General features: G+C 39.0%; 1 protein-coding gene across 1 annotated transcript in view; it reads right to left on the bottom strand.

The window, feature by feature from the left end:
• Nucleotides 1-16553, bottom strand: part of si:dkey-247m21.3 (5-hydroxytryptamine receptor 4) — a 44082-nt gene that overhangs the window by 11120 nt on the left and 16409 nt on the right. Inside the window, exons 2-6 of the mRNA XM_061061632.1 lie at nt 16456-16537; nt 16002-16175; nt 14761-14961; nt 14501-14654; nt 12962-13626 (exon numbers count right to left, since the gene is read on the bottom strand). Coding sequence (XP_060917615.1) covers nt 12962-13626; nt 14501-14654; nt 14761-14961; nt 16002-16175; nt 16456-16478 — 1217 coding nt within the window. The 5' untranslated portion in view covers nt 16479-16537. The remainder of the gene's footprint in view (nt 1-12961; nt 13627-14500; nt 14655-14760; nt 14962-16001; nt 16176-16455; nt 16538-16553) is intronic.

Raw genomic sequence — 16553 nt, 5'->3', positions numbered from 1 at the left:
CAGGTTTAGAATCTTTTAATCTCATCATGGTTTTACTCTCGTCCTGTTAAACTCAATTTTTGTCTCCCAAGTAAAATAACATGTAAATATGTGTGTTTGATGTTTTATATTCTTTATTTGGAATCATATAAAATCACCATCTCCAAATCAACTCAAATTAGTAATACGTTGTTTACAATCTATGTTTTCCTATTAGCTCTAAGCTCTCTATAAGTTTAATATTATCTGAGTTTTGCTTTAAAAATGGGCCTATACAAGGTGCAGAAAGTCCCCTCTCACTCAATGACAGTTGGCATTTGCTACAGCCCCCGACGATATCGAGCAGGATAAATGGTATAGATGGATTGAAGGATGGATGGATGGATGGATTGACATTCGTTCCCAAAGACAAACATCCTTAAAGGCTATCACAAGTATTATTGTCTTATCTTTCAACTACTAAAAAAATCAGTCTGTGGCCCATTTTTATGACTAACCCCATGTAAAAAAAAACCAACCCATTTCCTCCTACCTGCTGCTGTTGCTAAGGAAACAAATAGTTGAAAAACATTTTTTACAAAAACCCATTAAATGTCTGGTTAATTGGAGAGCAGAGCAAAAAGAAGATTGCAGAAAGGAGGTGGGAATGTGGAAGAAGTAAATTAATAAGGTGGTGTTCTCCTCCTCAGAAAGCACAGTTTTTACATGACCACAAAGCAGAGCAGGTCAGCAGCAAACAGCAGAGGGCTGAGGAAAGCCTGAGCTGTGTGAATATGTGTGACCGAGTGTGAAGATGGCCCTCAATAAACCTCCAATTCAAATTTCCCTGAATAAATACAGTGCACACAAACATCAGCTGTGTGCGCTGATTATGAACAAGTGTAATGAAAGTAGTACGACACATGTTGACCTAGTTTGGCTTCAGTGGACATCTCACTTCATCAAGTCTTTCATGCTCTGTCCTCGTGTTTAGGCCACTGTAAATCTGTTGGTTACATTAGAAACAGCTTTTTTTTCTTCAAAATGCTTCAAAGTGTTTACACATAATAAAACAGGTCATCTTATAAACAAATTCTGAGAGTGTGTCCTCTGTCATGGTAATCCATGGAATAGTTTTTCAAGTATTCAGTTTGTTCAAAGTGGTTGATTCAATGATAAAAAGACAATGTCCTTCTTAGCACCATGCTGCTAGTAAGGGGAAAATTCAATGAAGGAACCTGGGACTATCATACAACTTTTATCTATTGACCATCAACTTGTGTTCACTTGTGCATCTTTGCATGGCTGTTTGTTAATATATTAAAGAGGACATATTATTCCCCTTTTCCACCTTTTCAAACAGTCCCCCGTGGTCTAAATGAAACATCTGTGCTGTGCTTTGGTCAAAATATAACACGAATCAAGCACCAGAGGAGGTTTGTGACCCTGTATAAACCAGCTCTCTCAGAAAGCTCCGTTTTGGTGTGTGTGTCTCTTTAAATGAAATGAGCCCCCCCCCCCCCCTGAGTTTTTCCTGTAGACATCAGTCCTCTGAAGCGAGAATAAAAATGGCGGACCTGCACAAAAGTTTTGTTCTAGGCTGGGGGGAGTCCATGGGTGGAGAAACCAGGGGAGAGGAGGGGATTTATTTGATCAGAATCCCACTGTGACATCGCAAGTTGAGCAAATTCGAAATGGAGCACTTTGCTCTGTGTTGTAAGACTTATGCAGACCACAAACACAAAAGAACTGGATGGGTTTATTTCACATTTTGTGGGTCAGTAGACACTCAGGTTACCCAAATATCTGTTCAAAAAACACTGTCAAAGTGGATTTTTCATAATATTTTCCCTTTGAATATGAATGCACTGAAAAAAGGACAACTTTCTCATGAATGCTTCACGCAACTAGCCAACTAAATGTAAATCTATATAAGTAAAAATTGAAATAGATACATCATTAAATAAAAACATCAATACATGCCTTTCCATCCAAAGCTATTATCTCCTTCTGTCTTCAATAAAAAATCATTTCTCTGTGTCCTAATATCTACATTTATCTGACTGCTGTGCCACCTGAAGTGTCTGAAGAGTCTTTTTCCCTGAACAATTTCCGCCCCCTCATTTATCTAGCAGTGGCACACACAGAGAGTTTTGAGTTTATTCAGCAGTGAGGGGCAGCAGAGTCAATTTAATTTTTGGCAAACAGGGAGAGTCTTTAAGGATTTAACTAAGAACACAACGTCCAAACAGAAAACAATTTCACGAACTGAACTGAATTGGACTGAATGTACTGAATTACATCTCCATGAGGGAAATGTGCTCTAAAGACAGTTTCATCTAAGAACACATGATCAGGAAGAAAAATGAAGAAAAAGAACAAACAGATCCTACGAAAGCTTGAACCTCATCTTGAATGTAATATCAGCTGTGCACATGCTGTCTTTATGTCAGATTTAGACTGAGCTGTAATATTGTCTGTATCAGACATGAGTCTGTTCATTTTCTCTCGAGCATACGGAGAAATGTAAAGCATGTGATTCACCTGAAGCTAAAACAAGGTCAGCAGTTAAAGACTGACGGAGATTTCTGGCATTACAACTCCACTGAAACGCAACAGTTCTGTAGTAAACAGAAGTCTGATCAGCCAGTCTCAGTTTCATTATAAACACTACAAAATAAAAAGACCAACTATAACATCTACAAAAAAGACCCATAAAGTAGGAAATACTGTAAACTAAAAACACAAGGGATTATGGGTCACAGATATGCAGCTGGTGCTCATCACATTTGTTCAATCATATTTATTAGTAAAAAAAAAAAGAAGAAGAACCTGGCAGGAGGACTGGATATCAACACTGTGCCGTGTAAATAAACTGAACTGTTAATAAACTGCTTGTGACTCATGTGATTTATTATTAATTAGGTCATAATCACCAAAAAACAAACACAACATAGCTGACATTTCCAGAATAGTTTGGACTGCTTGCAGGTGTGATCGCACCCTTACTCATCATCAAATCCTGCATTTCATCTGCTCCTCTTCCTTGGGTTCTTGTTGGAATCACCAGAAGAAGAACACTGGATTAGTATTTTTTATAGGGAACTCTGATAGACTTAATTCTGCCTTTTCTCAGAAACTTGTTTTTTACTGACAGTTAGCATAGGCTTTGTGAAGTTTTTTGGGAGTCATGTTGGAGGAGTTGTTTCCTTCCACAATTCTGGGAAAGCAGTTCTAAATAATCTGCCAATGACAGTGTGATGCACATCTTCCGAATGTGAATAACAAAACAACAGATCACCAAACTGGCAGACAAACTCTGTCATCCCTTGTTATTTCTTAGAAATACTCTCATTTTCAATTTCAGTGTAATTTCCCCATGCAAGAGAGATAATGGAGCACTCCAGAGCTCTCGCCCATTTCAATGGATCTAAATGAGAATCCAAGGGTTGCAGTGATTTATATCATAATAGTAAAAAATTGTCAAAGTGATGCCATGAACTGATATGAGGCCAGTCAAGGATTAAAAATAGCCATCAGCCCTTATCAAAATATGACTATAATGAGGTTTCAACTTCAGTCCAAAATAATACAGGACAAGTGTGTCTGAATGAGTTAATCTACATAACAAATACTCTATGATAACAGTATTTTGGGTTTTAAAAAGCATGTCAGGGATATTAGGGTAACAGTTTTGTTGAAGGTTTGTTTGTTTTTCTATTTCAAAGTGCTATTCTATTGTTTTGATTACTATGAAAATTCAATGATATATGACTAAATCACTTGCCTCATGAAACTGAAAGCTATACCAGACTTGTCACAATCTTGTGCGACATTTGACTTGGAATCAGTGTAAAAAAAACAACGCACATCTGTAGACTTGTGAATAAGCGTTTTGATTGCAAACAAATTTGCCATGGCAACTTAAAAAGTGATAACATGCCGCTGTTTTCACGTTTTTCCATCGCTCCAAGTTGTAATTGAGGAAATCAAAGGTGAAGATAATAATTGATAAAAGAGATGAGCATTCTTAGAGGCTGCATCTCAAATACCAAGTCTTTGAAATGAGGCAGCTAAATGGAATTCAGCCGTTATCTACTTTACATCATCTAATATTTACAACTGTGCTTTACTTCTCAAGACGTCTTTGTCAATAGATCTGTTGTCAATGGGTGTAGTCTCTAAATGTATTATGCTATTGGCCTAACATGGACAGATAGTGGTGGGATAATATCTATATGACAGAACAATCATGGCTGGAAAACACTAATTATAATATTATTCAAATACATTTTAATTAAAACATTATAATTAAGTAAATAATAAAGCTCTTGTTTCAAAGCCGGAGCACACTCTGAGTTTGAAGCCACTGAAATAACACCTGGAAGGTCTCCCAGGCACAAAATCATTTTTAAATAACAAAAAACAAAGCTGGCCTTTTGTGCTTTACACAAAAAGACGGCCTTAATTGAATTTCAGAGAGCTGATTAGGCCAGGTGGGTCCTTTCTACGGACCAATTTGTCACCAAGGAAACAATGTCTCGATTACACAGGGGAGCAGAGCTAGAGACGGACGGAGAGAAAAATGGACGGATGAGTTTCATTTAGAGTCACAGATGAGCTAACCACATCCAAACCGAGTCCAACCTGAGGATTGAGATACCTGACAACAGCTGATGTCAACAGTCCAAAGTGCCAAATGAATCAATCAGGACAACAGTCATATTGTTCAACTTTTACTGTCCTATTTTATTTTTTTTCTACATCCTTTTTTTCCCCCAATTAAAGATTATAAAAACAAACATTTACCCGGTTTAAAACCTGCTGAGCAAATGGCCAGTTTAGACCCTTACTGCACATCATTTCTCACTTTCTCTCACAATGATCTCTATCGTTCTTTACCCTGACCTAAAAGCAAAAAACACTGAAAAAAAGCATGGCATAGAGCAGGGATGGGCAACTTTAGTCATTTAATTCTCACTGCCCCGGGGTCAAATTGTAGGATACAATAAAGATTACAGTCAATTATGTCTCAAATGTAACTCAACATACAGTATACCAGTGATCAAATATTATTGTGGACATCTTTCTGGTTTTCATGATTTCATGGCGGATTTTGTCTTGTTTTCTTCATGTTTCCAATTAATTGATATGTAAATATTGACCTGAGGGCCACATTGAGGGTTGACGGGGGCCACTAGTTGCCCACCCATGGCACAGAGAAAAAATAGTCATAGTTTGTCCTTAAACAGTCAAACACACTTTGTAAAGAGGGAATGGCAAGAGAAGGAGCAGAAGCATGATTATTGGAAAAAATAATAACATTAACACCATGTTCAGAAAAAAGCCTCAGATCTGTTGGGCAAGAAAAAGTTACAAAAAAAACCACAGGGACCCAGCAAGGTTTCAATCAAAGAGTAATAAATCATACAAGTCTCACAATAAATCACAGACTTGAGTGTTTATATTTCTCCAGCCACTGTGTTGAGTCAAGTTTTCAATTTGCCTACATAAAAGAATGTTTTCTCTGGCCTGTTAAGTTTCAACAGACAACTTAAAAAAAAAAATCTTATTAGGGGACACTCATATCACATAAATCATATAAAGAAAATACATAGTTAATATCATTTGTCCAGAGTTTTTTCAAACAGATTAATCACAGACTGGGCTAAAGTAGGCCTCGGTTTAACGAAGCATAAAATGTACGGCAGGCAAATAAACTACCAAAGCTTAAGAATCAAGAAAAGGGGACCCAAGGTATTATGTACTTATGTGCTCAGGGACTTGGTTTACTTGTAATATGATTAAAGTCCTGATTTCAATGCAGATTAAAAAAACGTCAAGCTGCAAATTAAGGAAATTACACAACAATAACTGAATTAACCCAGGGTCACAGCATCTCCCAGGGTCTTAACAATGAACTTGCCACAACGACTCAAAACATTTATTTCCCTTTTAACTGACTTGAATTGTTACCAGCATATTACACTGTTCTAGTGTTGTTCCTTCATGAACTTGGCAACTATCAGGCATATTAAATGAAGAGAAATGTCAAACTCAAAGCAGCAGAGGCTAAAATATCCTGATGTTTGGATACTTGTAGGGTAAAGCTTTATGGAGCCTATATTTCCCAAGAGGCAGCTTGACACAATTCATTTGTTCATGTGAGGTTCAAAAACATAGTGCTGGAAACATGGGAAAGGGCTGGCAGGCTTGAACGTGAAGCCGTGAAAATTCATCAAAAAATAAAAATAATAACTTCAACTGATTTAAAAAAATATATATACATGTAGGACTTTTTGAAGTGGCTGAGGAACATGGTACTTGTGATCAAGTCTGAAGTGGTACATAGTTTCAGTGTAGGAACTCCAGTCAGCTTCTCAAAACAGGGGGCCATCCTGACTGTTATGTACTGCACTTAGCCCCTTGTATTTTTTCCACAGCAAGTCTGTGAGAATGCAGCAAGATATTATCTGCAGAATTCACCTCAAGGGAGTGGGAGAGGCTGGTGATGTTTATGTCCTGTGACTGGAGTCAGTGCATAGACTGTATGCATGCGACTGCTACGATCCCCGTGCACGTAAAATAAACTGCTGCATCACGTTTTATGTTCAGTACTATGTTATGCACCTCGTTGTTTGGTTGATATTGTGATTCCGTTTGAACTACACGCAGCGTTGATGTCAAGGCAAATATTCTCATTAAAGCATTGTATAGCAAAAATGTTTTGAACATCACCTCTCACCTCAGGAGAACCCCCCCCCCCCCCCCCCCCCTAGTCTCCTGCTGTGACGTGCATATGTGAACAACCAGGAGAACATCAGGAGCAGTCCTCCTGAAATGATCTAGATATTTTCAGGAGTGTAACTGTGAAAACAGCTTTGCATTGTCATTTATTTTGGGGCACTTTAAGTAGCTAAATTGGGTGTTACCCCGTTGGCCCCGTCTGCAGCAGCTTCTGTGTCGGCACTCCTTTCAGACAGTTTCCTAATAAAGGTGAAAAGCTGAACGACATCTCCTGTGGGTAAAACACTGACTATTGACAATACCGCATACAACCAAACTTCAAAATCACCACACTGTCCCTTTAACACTGCAATCTGAAGTGCGTTTCAAATGGTAAATGGACTTCAGCTTATATACATGTAGCGCTTTTCTAGTCTTCAGACTACTCAAAGCCCTTTTACATCTCATGTCACACCCACCCATTCACACCCATTTCAAACACTTATGGCAGAGGTTGCTATGTAGTGAGAACATCAGAAGTAACTAATCCCATTCTTCGACGAAGCAGCGGGAGCAATTCAGGGTCAAGTGTCTTGCCCAAGGACACATCGGACATGTTGCTGCAGGAGCAGGGGACCGAACCCTTGACATTCCGGTTGAGAGACGACGACTCTACCAACTGAGCCACAGCCGCCCAACACTTGAGAAAAACTTGACTAGTGAATGATCCAATGCGTGTCTGTGAAAATTAGTGGAATCCTTCTTTAATATATCTCAACAGGAATTGAAACCTTCCTTGTTTCATTGTCTGAGTGTTTCACACACTCTTACCTCATTTGTTGTGTGCCTTGCTGTGAATCCCTAAAGCCCTTAAATGGACTTGAGTGTTTGAAGTTATCTTAACAATCAAAACACAGAAACATTTGGAAATGAAATGCAACATTGATTGAGCACCGCGCCAGAGTTTCAGGCGCCTTTACTCGTATTCCCACATGACCCTCACTCTAGTGGGATTTTGAATTTGGCCGTTTTTAGGTCGACAAACAGTCATGTTTTGATTTAGCTTTGACTGCCAGTTGGGAGGAGTTGGATCTGTTGAATCGCATAACAATTACATTGATTGTACAGGCTGATTACATTGTCGGCTTTTCGACTTTATTTTGATGGTTAACAGGACTTGGGATCTTCATAGGACTGAAGGTGAACTCAGGACGGATCACTGAGCCTGATTTACTGCTACAGGAAGAGTTTGACATTAAGAGTTGTAGCATGTTATTTATCCCATCAGTCACTTGGTACTTATCGGGGACAAGGATTCATAACAGCACATTGGCTCCCAGAAAGGAATTAACAACGCAACAGTTTAAATATAGATGTTTCTCCTTTGATATGCACCAAAATCCGCTGTACAGGTTTGTCTGTAAAGGCTATGGGCAGGTCTACTTTGTACAAACTCAGCCTGCATCAAACTCTTATCTTACACCTTTCACTCTTGTTTGACTCACTCCCAAACTTTATTTTTGAGTGCAAGCTCACACTTTCAGCCCACACTGTTTTAAGGAATGATGTCAGCTGCTCTGAAGGAGGGAAGATGACAGCGAGAGAATCACAGAGAAACTACAGAGGGACCACAGAAGTGAGATTAAACGTCAATAAATGTATACTACTGTAGAAAAAAAGCAACATGCAGCGCCTACAGCCACAGCATGCATGCACAAGAAAATCTTTTGTTTCTCACAGCATTCATTGAGCTGCTCTTTGTCAAATATTTGGAGCCAATATTGAGACAATGACCAGACTCAAAGCATAAATGTGAGCCCTGTAATAAATTGCAATTTTTAAAAGAAAAAAAGGTTTGTCATGCAAAGTGCAGATTACAAAGGAGTAAAAAAAATTATAAGCTATGTATAAACGTGTATGGTGTGTAAGAAGATGAAGCTAGAAGTGTTAAAAAAGCATTAAAGAATGTAAACAGAGGCCGCTTGGCTCAGTCAAAAAGTAGGACAATAGAGCATTTAAAGCTTTGAATGAGTCAAATAATGCATAGACTACATACTCTCAAAATGAAAAGGCATATCTGTTGATGTCTTTTCCTTTTAGAATAAGGCATGGTGCAATAAAAACGTTCAATATATTGCTCTCCTGAAGTCTCTTCAACAACTTGCCAGATGTAATCATGAAGTCTGTTCTGTAAATCAACAGCAGTATCTCTCTTTTCATGGTGGGGAATACTACAGGACCAAGCTGTTCCTTTCAGGTGAAGATTTTTGCTTATAGACAACTCTGGGGTGTGAAGTTCCTTGGGAAAATCAAGGAAGACAAACAAATAAACTATGTGCAGTTTAGAGGACTTATTTTGAGTTTCTTAGGGAAGTATTTTCTGTAGTTTTTGCACAGCATTTGAGTGCCGGGTCCAATAAGTCAATCAGCTTCCTGCCACACCAGCCCAGGAGAAAAGGAGTAAACTGCTGTGGGGGCGTGTTCTGACTGAAAGTGTATCTCATTCATGTCATTAGTGGTTACCGCCTTAGACATTATACATGACCTTTTCAACTCAGATTTGAAGTTCTGCTTTAATTTGAATAAAACTACAAAGCAATTGAACTGCAAATGGTTGCATGGATAATTGTACAAAATGTATGACAAATACTTTTTTTTAAACAACCTTGTAAAGTATCATCTAATGAGTAGCTAAAGTACCCAACACCTTTTGTTTGTTTCAGATGGTAGTAGGGATGTCTTCTTTACTTTCTCTACTAGAGGGCACAACACAGGGTCTTTGTTATGACTCTAATCACAAACAAGTTTTTACTATCCACTGCTGATGCTGTGAGTGTCTACATCGTGTGTTTCTCTGTCTGTGTTTGTAGTTGGGACCACTGGGGGAAACAGCCACAGGATTTTCATAGCAATGCCTTTATATCAATGCTATGTGTAATCCAATGGAATGACAACATTCACAAAAGAGAGGAGAACATTACATGCACGGAGATCGTAGTGGTCGTAGTGGTCGCCGGTCACTGTATATAAACATCATTCTCTTCCAATTGGCTCGAGGTGAGCTCGAGTTGAAATATCCGGAGTATATGCGGCCGCGTTCAGACATCAGCTCACTCGGATTTTCTGCGGATAAAATACTAGGGGTCTGGCCGGAGAAACTCCGGGTAAAATCTGCGTGAAAAATGCGGCTGTTTGTGTTCACACAGCCTAAAGAACCTCCAGGTAGCCAAATCTCCAGAGTTTTTCCAGGAGATTTCTGTATGTGTGAAAAGGGTTTCTGATGCTGTCTCTTTCCTGAGCACATTTTGTAGGAAAAACAGGAATCTACAGTTAATCAAAAGCAAAAACAACAATGTAAGATGTACAAATATAAAATTGAGAAAGCAGATGTCAATAAGAATCATTTAAAGATTTAAGAATTTTATATCCATGCTGTTTCCTTGCAACAGTATATCTAAAATAGAGATTTTTTTCCCTTTTGTCACAATATAAAAACATTCTAATGATTTTTTTCAATCAACATTTTATCAGGACTAGTAACTCTACCACAGAAAAACATCCATAGGAACACACACCATCCACCCACAGACTAACCCAAAACATCTTTCCAAACTTATTCTACGGGATTCTTCCACTAGCTTTATCTTCCTTTTGGCTGTAATCTGATTGTCTGAGTCTGTTTTCTGTCCGAGACAGATTTTAAGAGGGGACATCAGATTGGACTTAACTCTGTTTCTGTTTCCTCTTCTCTGTTTCCTGTACATACAAAATGAGATCCTTAAAGTATGCACACAGACACCAGAGAAACACACAGTCGATACACACATTATTAAGAAAACCCGAAACTGACGCAAAAAATACAGACACACACGCCCTAGGTTTCACAAAGCAACATGGATAAGTACTAATCACTGTGTAAGTTTCATTTGCACATACAGTATGTGGAATGTCCACAATGTCCAGGAATGTGTCAGAGTCTCTCTCAAACTGTCCATATTTTTATAAATAATTTGCGTACTTTGTGTTTTACGGTTTGTACGTTTGTGCACTTTTTGTGTGTGTGTGTGTGTGTGTGTGTGTGTGTGTGCGATTGCCTTTGCGTCAGTGAGGCACTTGTGTTAAAGTTAAACAGTGCAGACACAAGCAGGTCACCTCCTTCATCATCCCCACTTGACTGGGCTGAGAGCACAAACACAGATTTCAACTAAATCACAGCTATTAGCTTCAACAGAAATCCTACTGTGAAAAACTTTTGGAACTGTTCTGTCTATATACTGTATCCATTAAAGATCTGTGAAAAGACACATTTGGAGAAAAACAATCAGTCAATCCCTCCTGAAGTGTATTACTATTTCAGCACCTCAGATGTCACCAAGTTAAACTATACTCTATACTGCTCCATAGAGAGGGGGGGGGGGGGGGGGCAGTTACTTTTAATGACAGCGGTTCTATCGGAAAGGTATCCTTAAATGACTTCTTTCCTTGATTTTCGACTCTATCCACTATCCTATCTCTACAATAAAGGCCCAAAAAGCCCAAAAACAAATCTAAAAAAAAAAAAAAAAAAAAAAAACTTTTTTTTTTATTAACTTGACCTTCAAGGGGGGGCCGTTGGGGGGGGGGGGGGGGGAGACATAATATAATGGTAGGGGAAACACAGAGATGTCATATGATGACTCATAACTTCAATAGGGCATGAGCATTGTGTAAGAGTAGCGTTCAGTTTTCACTGAAGACTTTATAAGGGTAATAAATATAAAGATAATAACGTTTACAGTCAGGGTTAAAATTATGTAAAAAGTACCGGATATCCTCTTTATGTAATACTTACACAAGAGATAATAAAACATTACAAAAGAAAACTTTCTGCGTGGGATCCCATATTCAAAGAACTATCAAATCTTTAGCTGTAATCCAGGATGGGACAGCATGGAGAGCTGTGAACTTTACAAATCTCAAAACAATCACAAAAGCAAACCTATGTGATGGTAGTTGAGAAGGACAATAGAAAGTGAGGGCAGTGTGAGTCAGGTCAGCTCAACAAACCTGTTTGCTTCTCTGATCTGGTAAAGATTATCAGTAAAGTTGTCCTTTCAATGTGTTCACCATGCTAGCTTAGTGGGATAGCATGCTAGCATTAGGAAATTAGCAGAGACTCAAAGACCAACTTCTGTAAAGCTAAGGGGAATGTCAATATTTAAGCACATGATAAAGCAATCATACACTAAGTACTGGACAAATATTGATACACTAGGGGAAGAGAGGTGAGCAAAAATAGTATTTAGAATGCAGAGAGAAATCTGTATGGAGAATAGTTTTGCAATCCAATTAGTTTATTTTGAGATATTTCAGTCTAGACCAAATCCAGCAAATTGACTTGGCCAATAAATGAGATAAAATGCAAGATAGTCCAGAATACCTTGACTGGCATTACTATTTGCATTTTGAAAAAAAATACGCTACCACCTAAATCTGAAAAGTGTAATAACACAGCAAAAGCTCTCATAAAATGATTATAAGAAATTCATACTGACTCTAAATGCAATATTCTGTTGTTACAGTCTGTGGTGGTTTCTTTCTTCATCCCCATACCCAGCTTCTAATGTAAGAGTTCCTGCATTCAGGCTAAAGGAAGTTAAATTGGATTGTATCTTAAGTCATAGTTGCTGATTGGAGCTGATAGGAAAGAAAAGTGTATGACACAGCTCATCAGCAAATCATAAATACACACTACTATTCTGCATGAAAATACTCTACTCTCTGTAACTATTAACATTATTTTACACAAGTCTTGCAGGACACATTTCCTTTTATAGTAAAATGTGCCATCTGCATCTCTAGGGCAGGCACAGCATTTTTTTTTACATCTGTGAATTATAATTCAGATAATAACCCAACAATTACCACATTTTCATTGGATTATGATTTCACCAGGATGTTTTACATTACTGCTGCTGTAGTCTATAGTTAATGGATAGACAAATTTAAATCTATTTTTTTTTATTTCTGATATAAAGCAGAAATAATTGTTCTAACCTGGCAGCCAATTAAGTAATGTAATTTGTCTGTAATTTATACAGATGGTAACCCAGTACTTGAAACCCAGAGTTTCAATTCAACAGATCGGCCAGAGCAGTTCCTCTGGCCGATTGGTCCAACTGTAGAAACTTACTGACACAATTTATTTTGCTGATATCTGGTTTGAACTGACAGACAAACAGATATGTTTCAAATATTACAGTCAAGCCCACCAGAGTGTGTGTTATGGAGTTTTTACCTCAATGCCATTGACGTCCCGTTGACTGATGCAGCTGAGCATGTTCTGTGGGCGTGTCCATAGGAGCAGCTGGCCTGCCGCGCGTACCGCTCATCCCCACAGCATAGAATCACCAGAAAGGCCCTCCGAAATGCTCGGTTGAGAAAGGCGTACAGGAAGGGGTTCAACCCTGAGTTAATATAACCGAGCCACAACCAGGCTGTCCACAGCTGCCAGGGCACTGAGTAATGGATGAAGGGATCCACCACATTGGTGATAAAGAACGGTGCCCAGCATAGACAGAAACAACCCATTATAACTGCCAGTGTCTTTGCAGCTTTTGTCTCAACACGCATTCGGCTGTTCGCTATGGGAGCATGGTCTGAATGGGAGGAGCCCGTTGGTGTCCTTAAGCGATAGTGCTCCACAGGATCTGAGGATGTAGAGGACCTCACGATAATCACTGGAACTGTACCAGCAACAGGAGCAGAGCCAGCCCGCTGAAGTGTCTCGATCTGCCGCACATGGGTCATGGCGGTGACATAGATACGCTGGTAGGCCAGGACCATGAGAGCTAATGGGACGTAGAAGGCCACAGCAGAGCAGATGAGGGCGTATGGCCGGTTGACCAAAAATACGCAACTGGTGTCATTGGAGCCCCCTGCCAGAGCTCGCCTTTCCTCAATCTGGGAATGGGATCAATAAAAAAAATTACATGAATATGTGTTAGATCTGCAAGAGACCAGACAAGTTTTGAAGTCAGAACACCCAATTATACTTCATTAACTTCATTTCCACATTGTGTGGACGACATTGTCAAGTGAAATAGAGCGATCCTTTACTTAAAATGACCAAAATCGTGATGTGGATTTATTTAGCCTGTTAATGGCAATTTCTATTTTGTGTTAGCACTCAGCTAACAAACTTAGATGTACATCCTGGTCTATCTGTGAACGATTGCATGTGATTTTATATAATGAAGGGTTATTGTTTTAATGAGGGGCGGGAATCATTTTTAAGAGGTTAAAAAAAACCTCAGTTATTTCAAACAAGAGCATGTTGTTTGGACGCTGTCTGAGGGATATACAGAGAAACTCTGGCTGAATCAGTTCATCCATCCCCTCTGCCCCTGGGAGTCTCGCAGCTCATTGCAAGTCAGCTCTGAAATAACCTCACGCCACAACGTATCCAAACCAGCAAAAAAATACTGTGCTGTCTTTGCTTGCAGCAAGAGAGGCTCCACAGGGACTGGGGAATTGTTGTGTGATCACTGTATTACCTCTTCATTGTTCAAGGGATTGGAGATGTTATTAGAAAACCCAGAATATGAGTTTGGAGAGGTTCATACTGCATTTGCCCTCACAGAGAGAAGATCTATCTCTTTAGGAGATAAAGGTAACAAACTCCAAACAGTGATAGTTTGTTTAAATATACAGTATACTTCTTTGATGCAAAAATTCAGTAGAATTTATATGATGAAAATGTAACTATCCTTTTATTTAACTTGTTAGCTATCCCTCCCTCCTTGTTTTCTGACCAACTTTACAATATAAGACTTACAATGTCTTCAATGCCGATTGCGTTCCAGCTTTGCATTATGGGTAGGAAGGAGATTAACGTGGGGATGAGCCAGCAGCCGCTGAGCATTGCTGCCACTCTGATGGGTGTCATTTTGTGTCTGTAAACCAGAGGCTGGCAGCAGATAGCATAATACCTGGAAATATAAACACATGTAAAGGAACACACATACTGTATATGAAGCCTACAAATGAGCTTCAAATCCATCCCGTCGTCTATTTCACACACAAATACACACAAACCTGTCCAGTGCAATGCAGCAGAGGTGTAGGATGGATGCTGTAGTTAACAGAACATCCAGAGACGTTCGGACCAGGCAGAAGATCTCTCCGTAACGCCACTGGCCAGTGGTCAGCTCGATCGCAGCAAAGGGCATCACCACAACCGCAACCAGCAAGTCGGCAAACGCCAGCGACACAATGAAGTAGTTAGTCTTCTTCTTTCTAACAGGAAAGCAGATATCAGGAAACAAGTAAACAATGATAATATATCCACAAAAGTCATCATTAAAAGTCCAAAGTATACTTAATGTTGTATTTAATCCTCTTGCCTCAATGGACTATATTTAACTAATTTCTCTAACCTATCTATCCTTTGGTACCTTAAGGATGGTGATTGAAGTCAGTCGACCACAGTGTAGTTCCTTTATAGCCTAACATTTGTATCTTACCTTAGCCATTTGTATCTTAAGCTTTGGAAATGATGTGTTAAAATTGTCTCGATGAACAAGAGCTTATTGTCAGCAATAATCCAAAAACCCATGGTTAAAACCCATAATCTTTTTGTCCATGGAACTTGTGCAATGCTAACCTCCGGGTTGGCACAAAGGTAAATACATTATCTGTGCGGCACTCTGTTGTTTATGTTGCTACCAGTGCTCAGATGTAACTTTTGCATGGCAAATAGTCTTACTTTTTTATGTAAATGTTAGGCTGTTACAAGTTTACTTATTGATGCCATAGGTGTTGGACTTAGCATAGTCTACTAAGTGCGGTATTCGTATTTTACGTCTACTTGCATTCTGATTCATTGTTGTCATCCTGACTTGTCTTTCTGTGAAAGAAGTCATTAAATGAGCAAGCATGCTCTTTAAAAAGAGTTTGGCTGGCTGTTTATCACTACAGTATGTTAACACTTGTGAAGTAAAGAACATACAAAGAACAGTTCTCACATACCTTTCAGGATCATGTGTATTTCAATTTATTGAGCAGGAATCAATGCCATGGTTTGGTTTGTTTTGACTCACTTGTCACATTTAAGTCACATCATACTTAAAGTCAACATATTTATGTTCTATAAACTGCAACTTTTTAGATCAATTTTTAGCTTACCGAGAAATAAAGAAATGCTTGAAGTACAAAGGTATTCCAAGGAAGGGAACATAAAGTCAAAAGTCAGAGAGAAAACCTTGAGGCAGTGATTTTAAACCCCAGATTGGACCACTCGTAAGGCTTTCAGCATTGAGAAAAGACAACAAACTCACCGTAGATGTCTGTCCTTGCAGAGCGCCACCATGACCAGCAAGTTACCAAACACCGTCATGATGATGATGATGGACAGAAAGATGGTGAGGACAATAGTCTCTAGTGAGTTGAGAAATTCTTCCTGTTGCTGATGTTCCTGTTGTTGGCCAGTGTTTATTACTTCATCCAACAAACTGCAAAAAAAAAAAGAATGTCCGTCAGCATTACGATTTGATTTTTTGGAGGGGAAGATAAGATTAAAGAGAAGAGGAAACTTTACAACGAGATGATCAAACTGGAGTGCCAAGCCTTAGCTTAACTTTGACTTTATACATTTTGTGATGACACATTTCTGCTGGGCCTTTCTAGTCAATAAGAAAGCAACACTTCCATAACTGAGCAATTGGTACCTTATATAAAACAAGACTCTCTTTGAAAAAATGCATATATTAGAGTTTACATTTTATGACTTACTGTTGAGGTGATGCTGTGGCCATCACTGGTCATCTGCATCGAGATCAGCAGAGGATAGTCCTCGTCACCCCATGCTCTGGCCCTGTTGTTACACACAA

The sequence above is a fragment of the Labrus mixtus genome, chromosome 17, assembly GCF_963584025.1.
Source record: "Labrus mixtus chromosome 17, fLabMix1.1, whole genome shotgun sequence".
In the NCBI taxonomy this organism is placed as follows: domain Eukaryota; kingdom Metazoa; phylum Chordata; class Actinopteri; order Labriformes; family Labridae; genus Labrus; species Labrus mixtus.
Note: the sequence above shows the minus strand (reverse complement) of the source record. Positions and strands in the feature narration are given on the sequence as shown.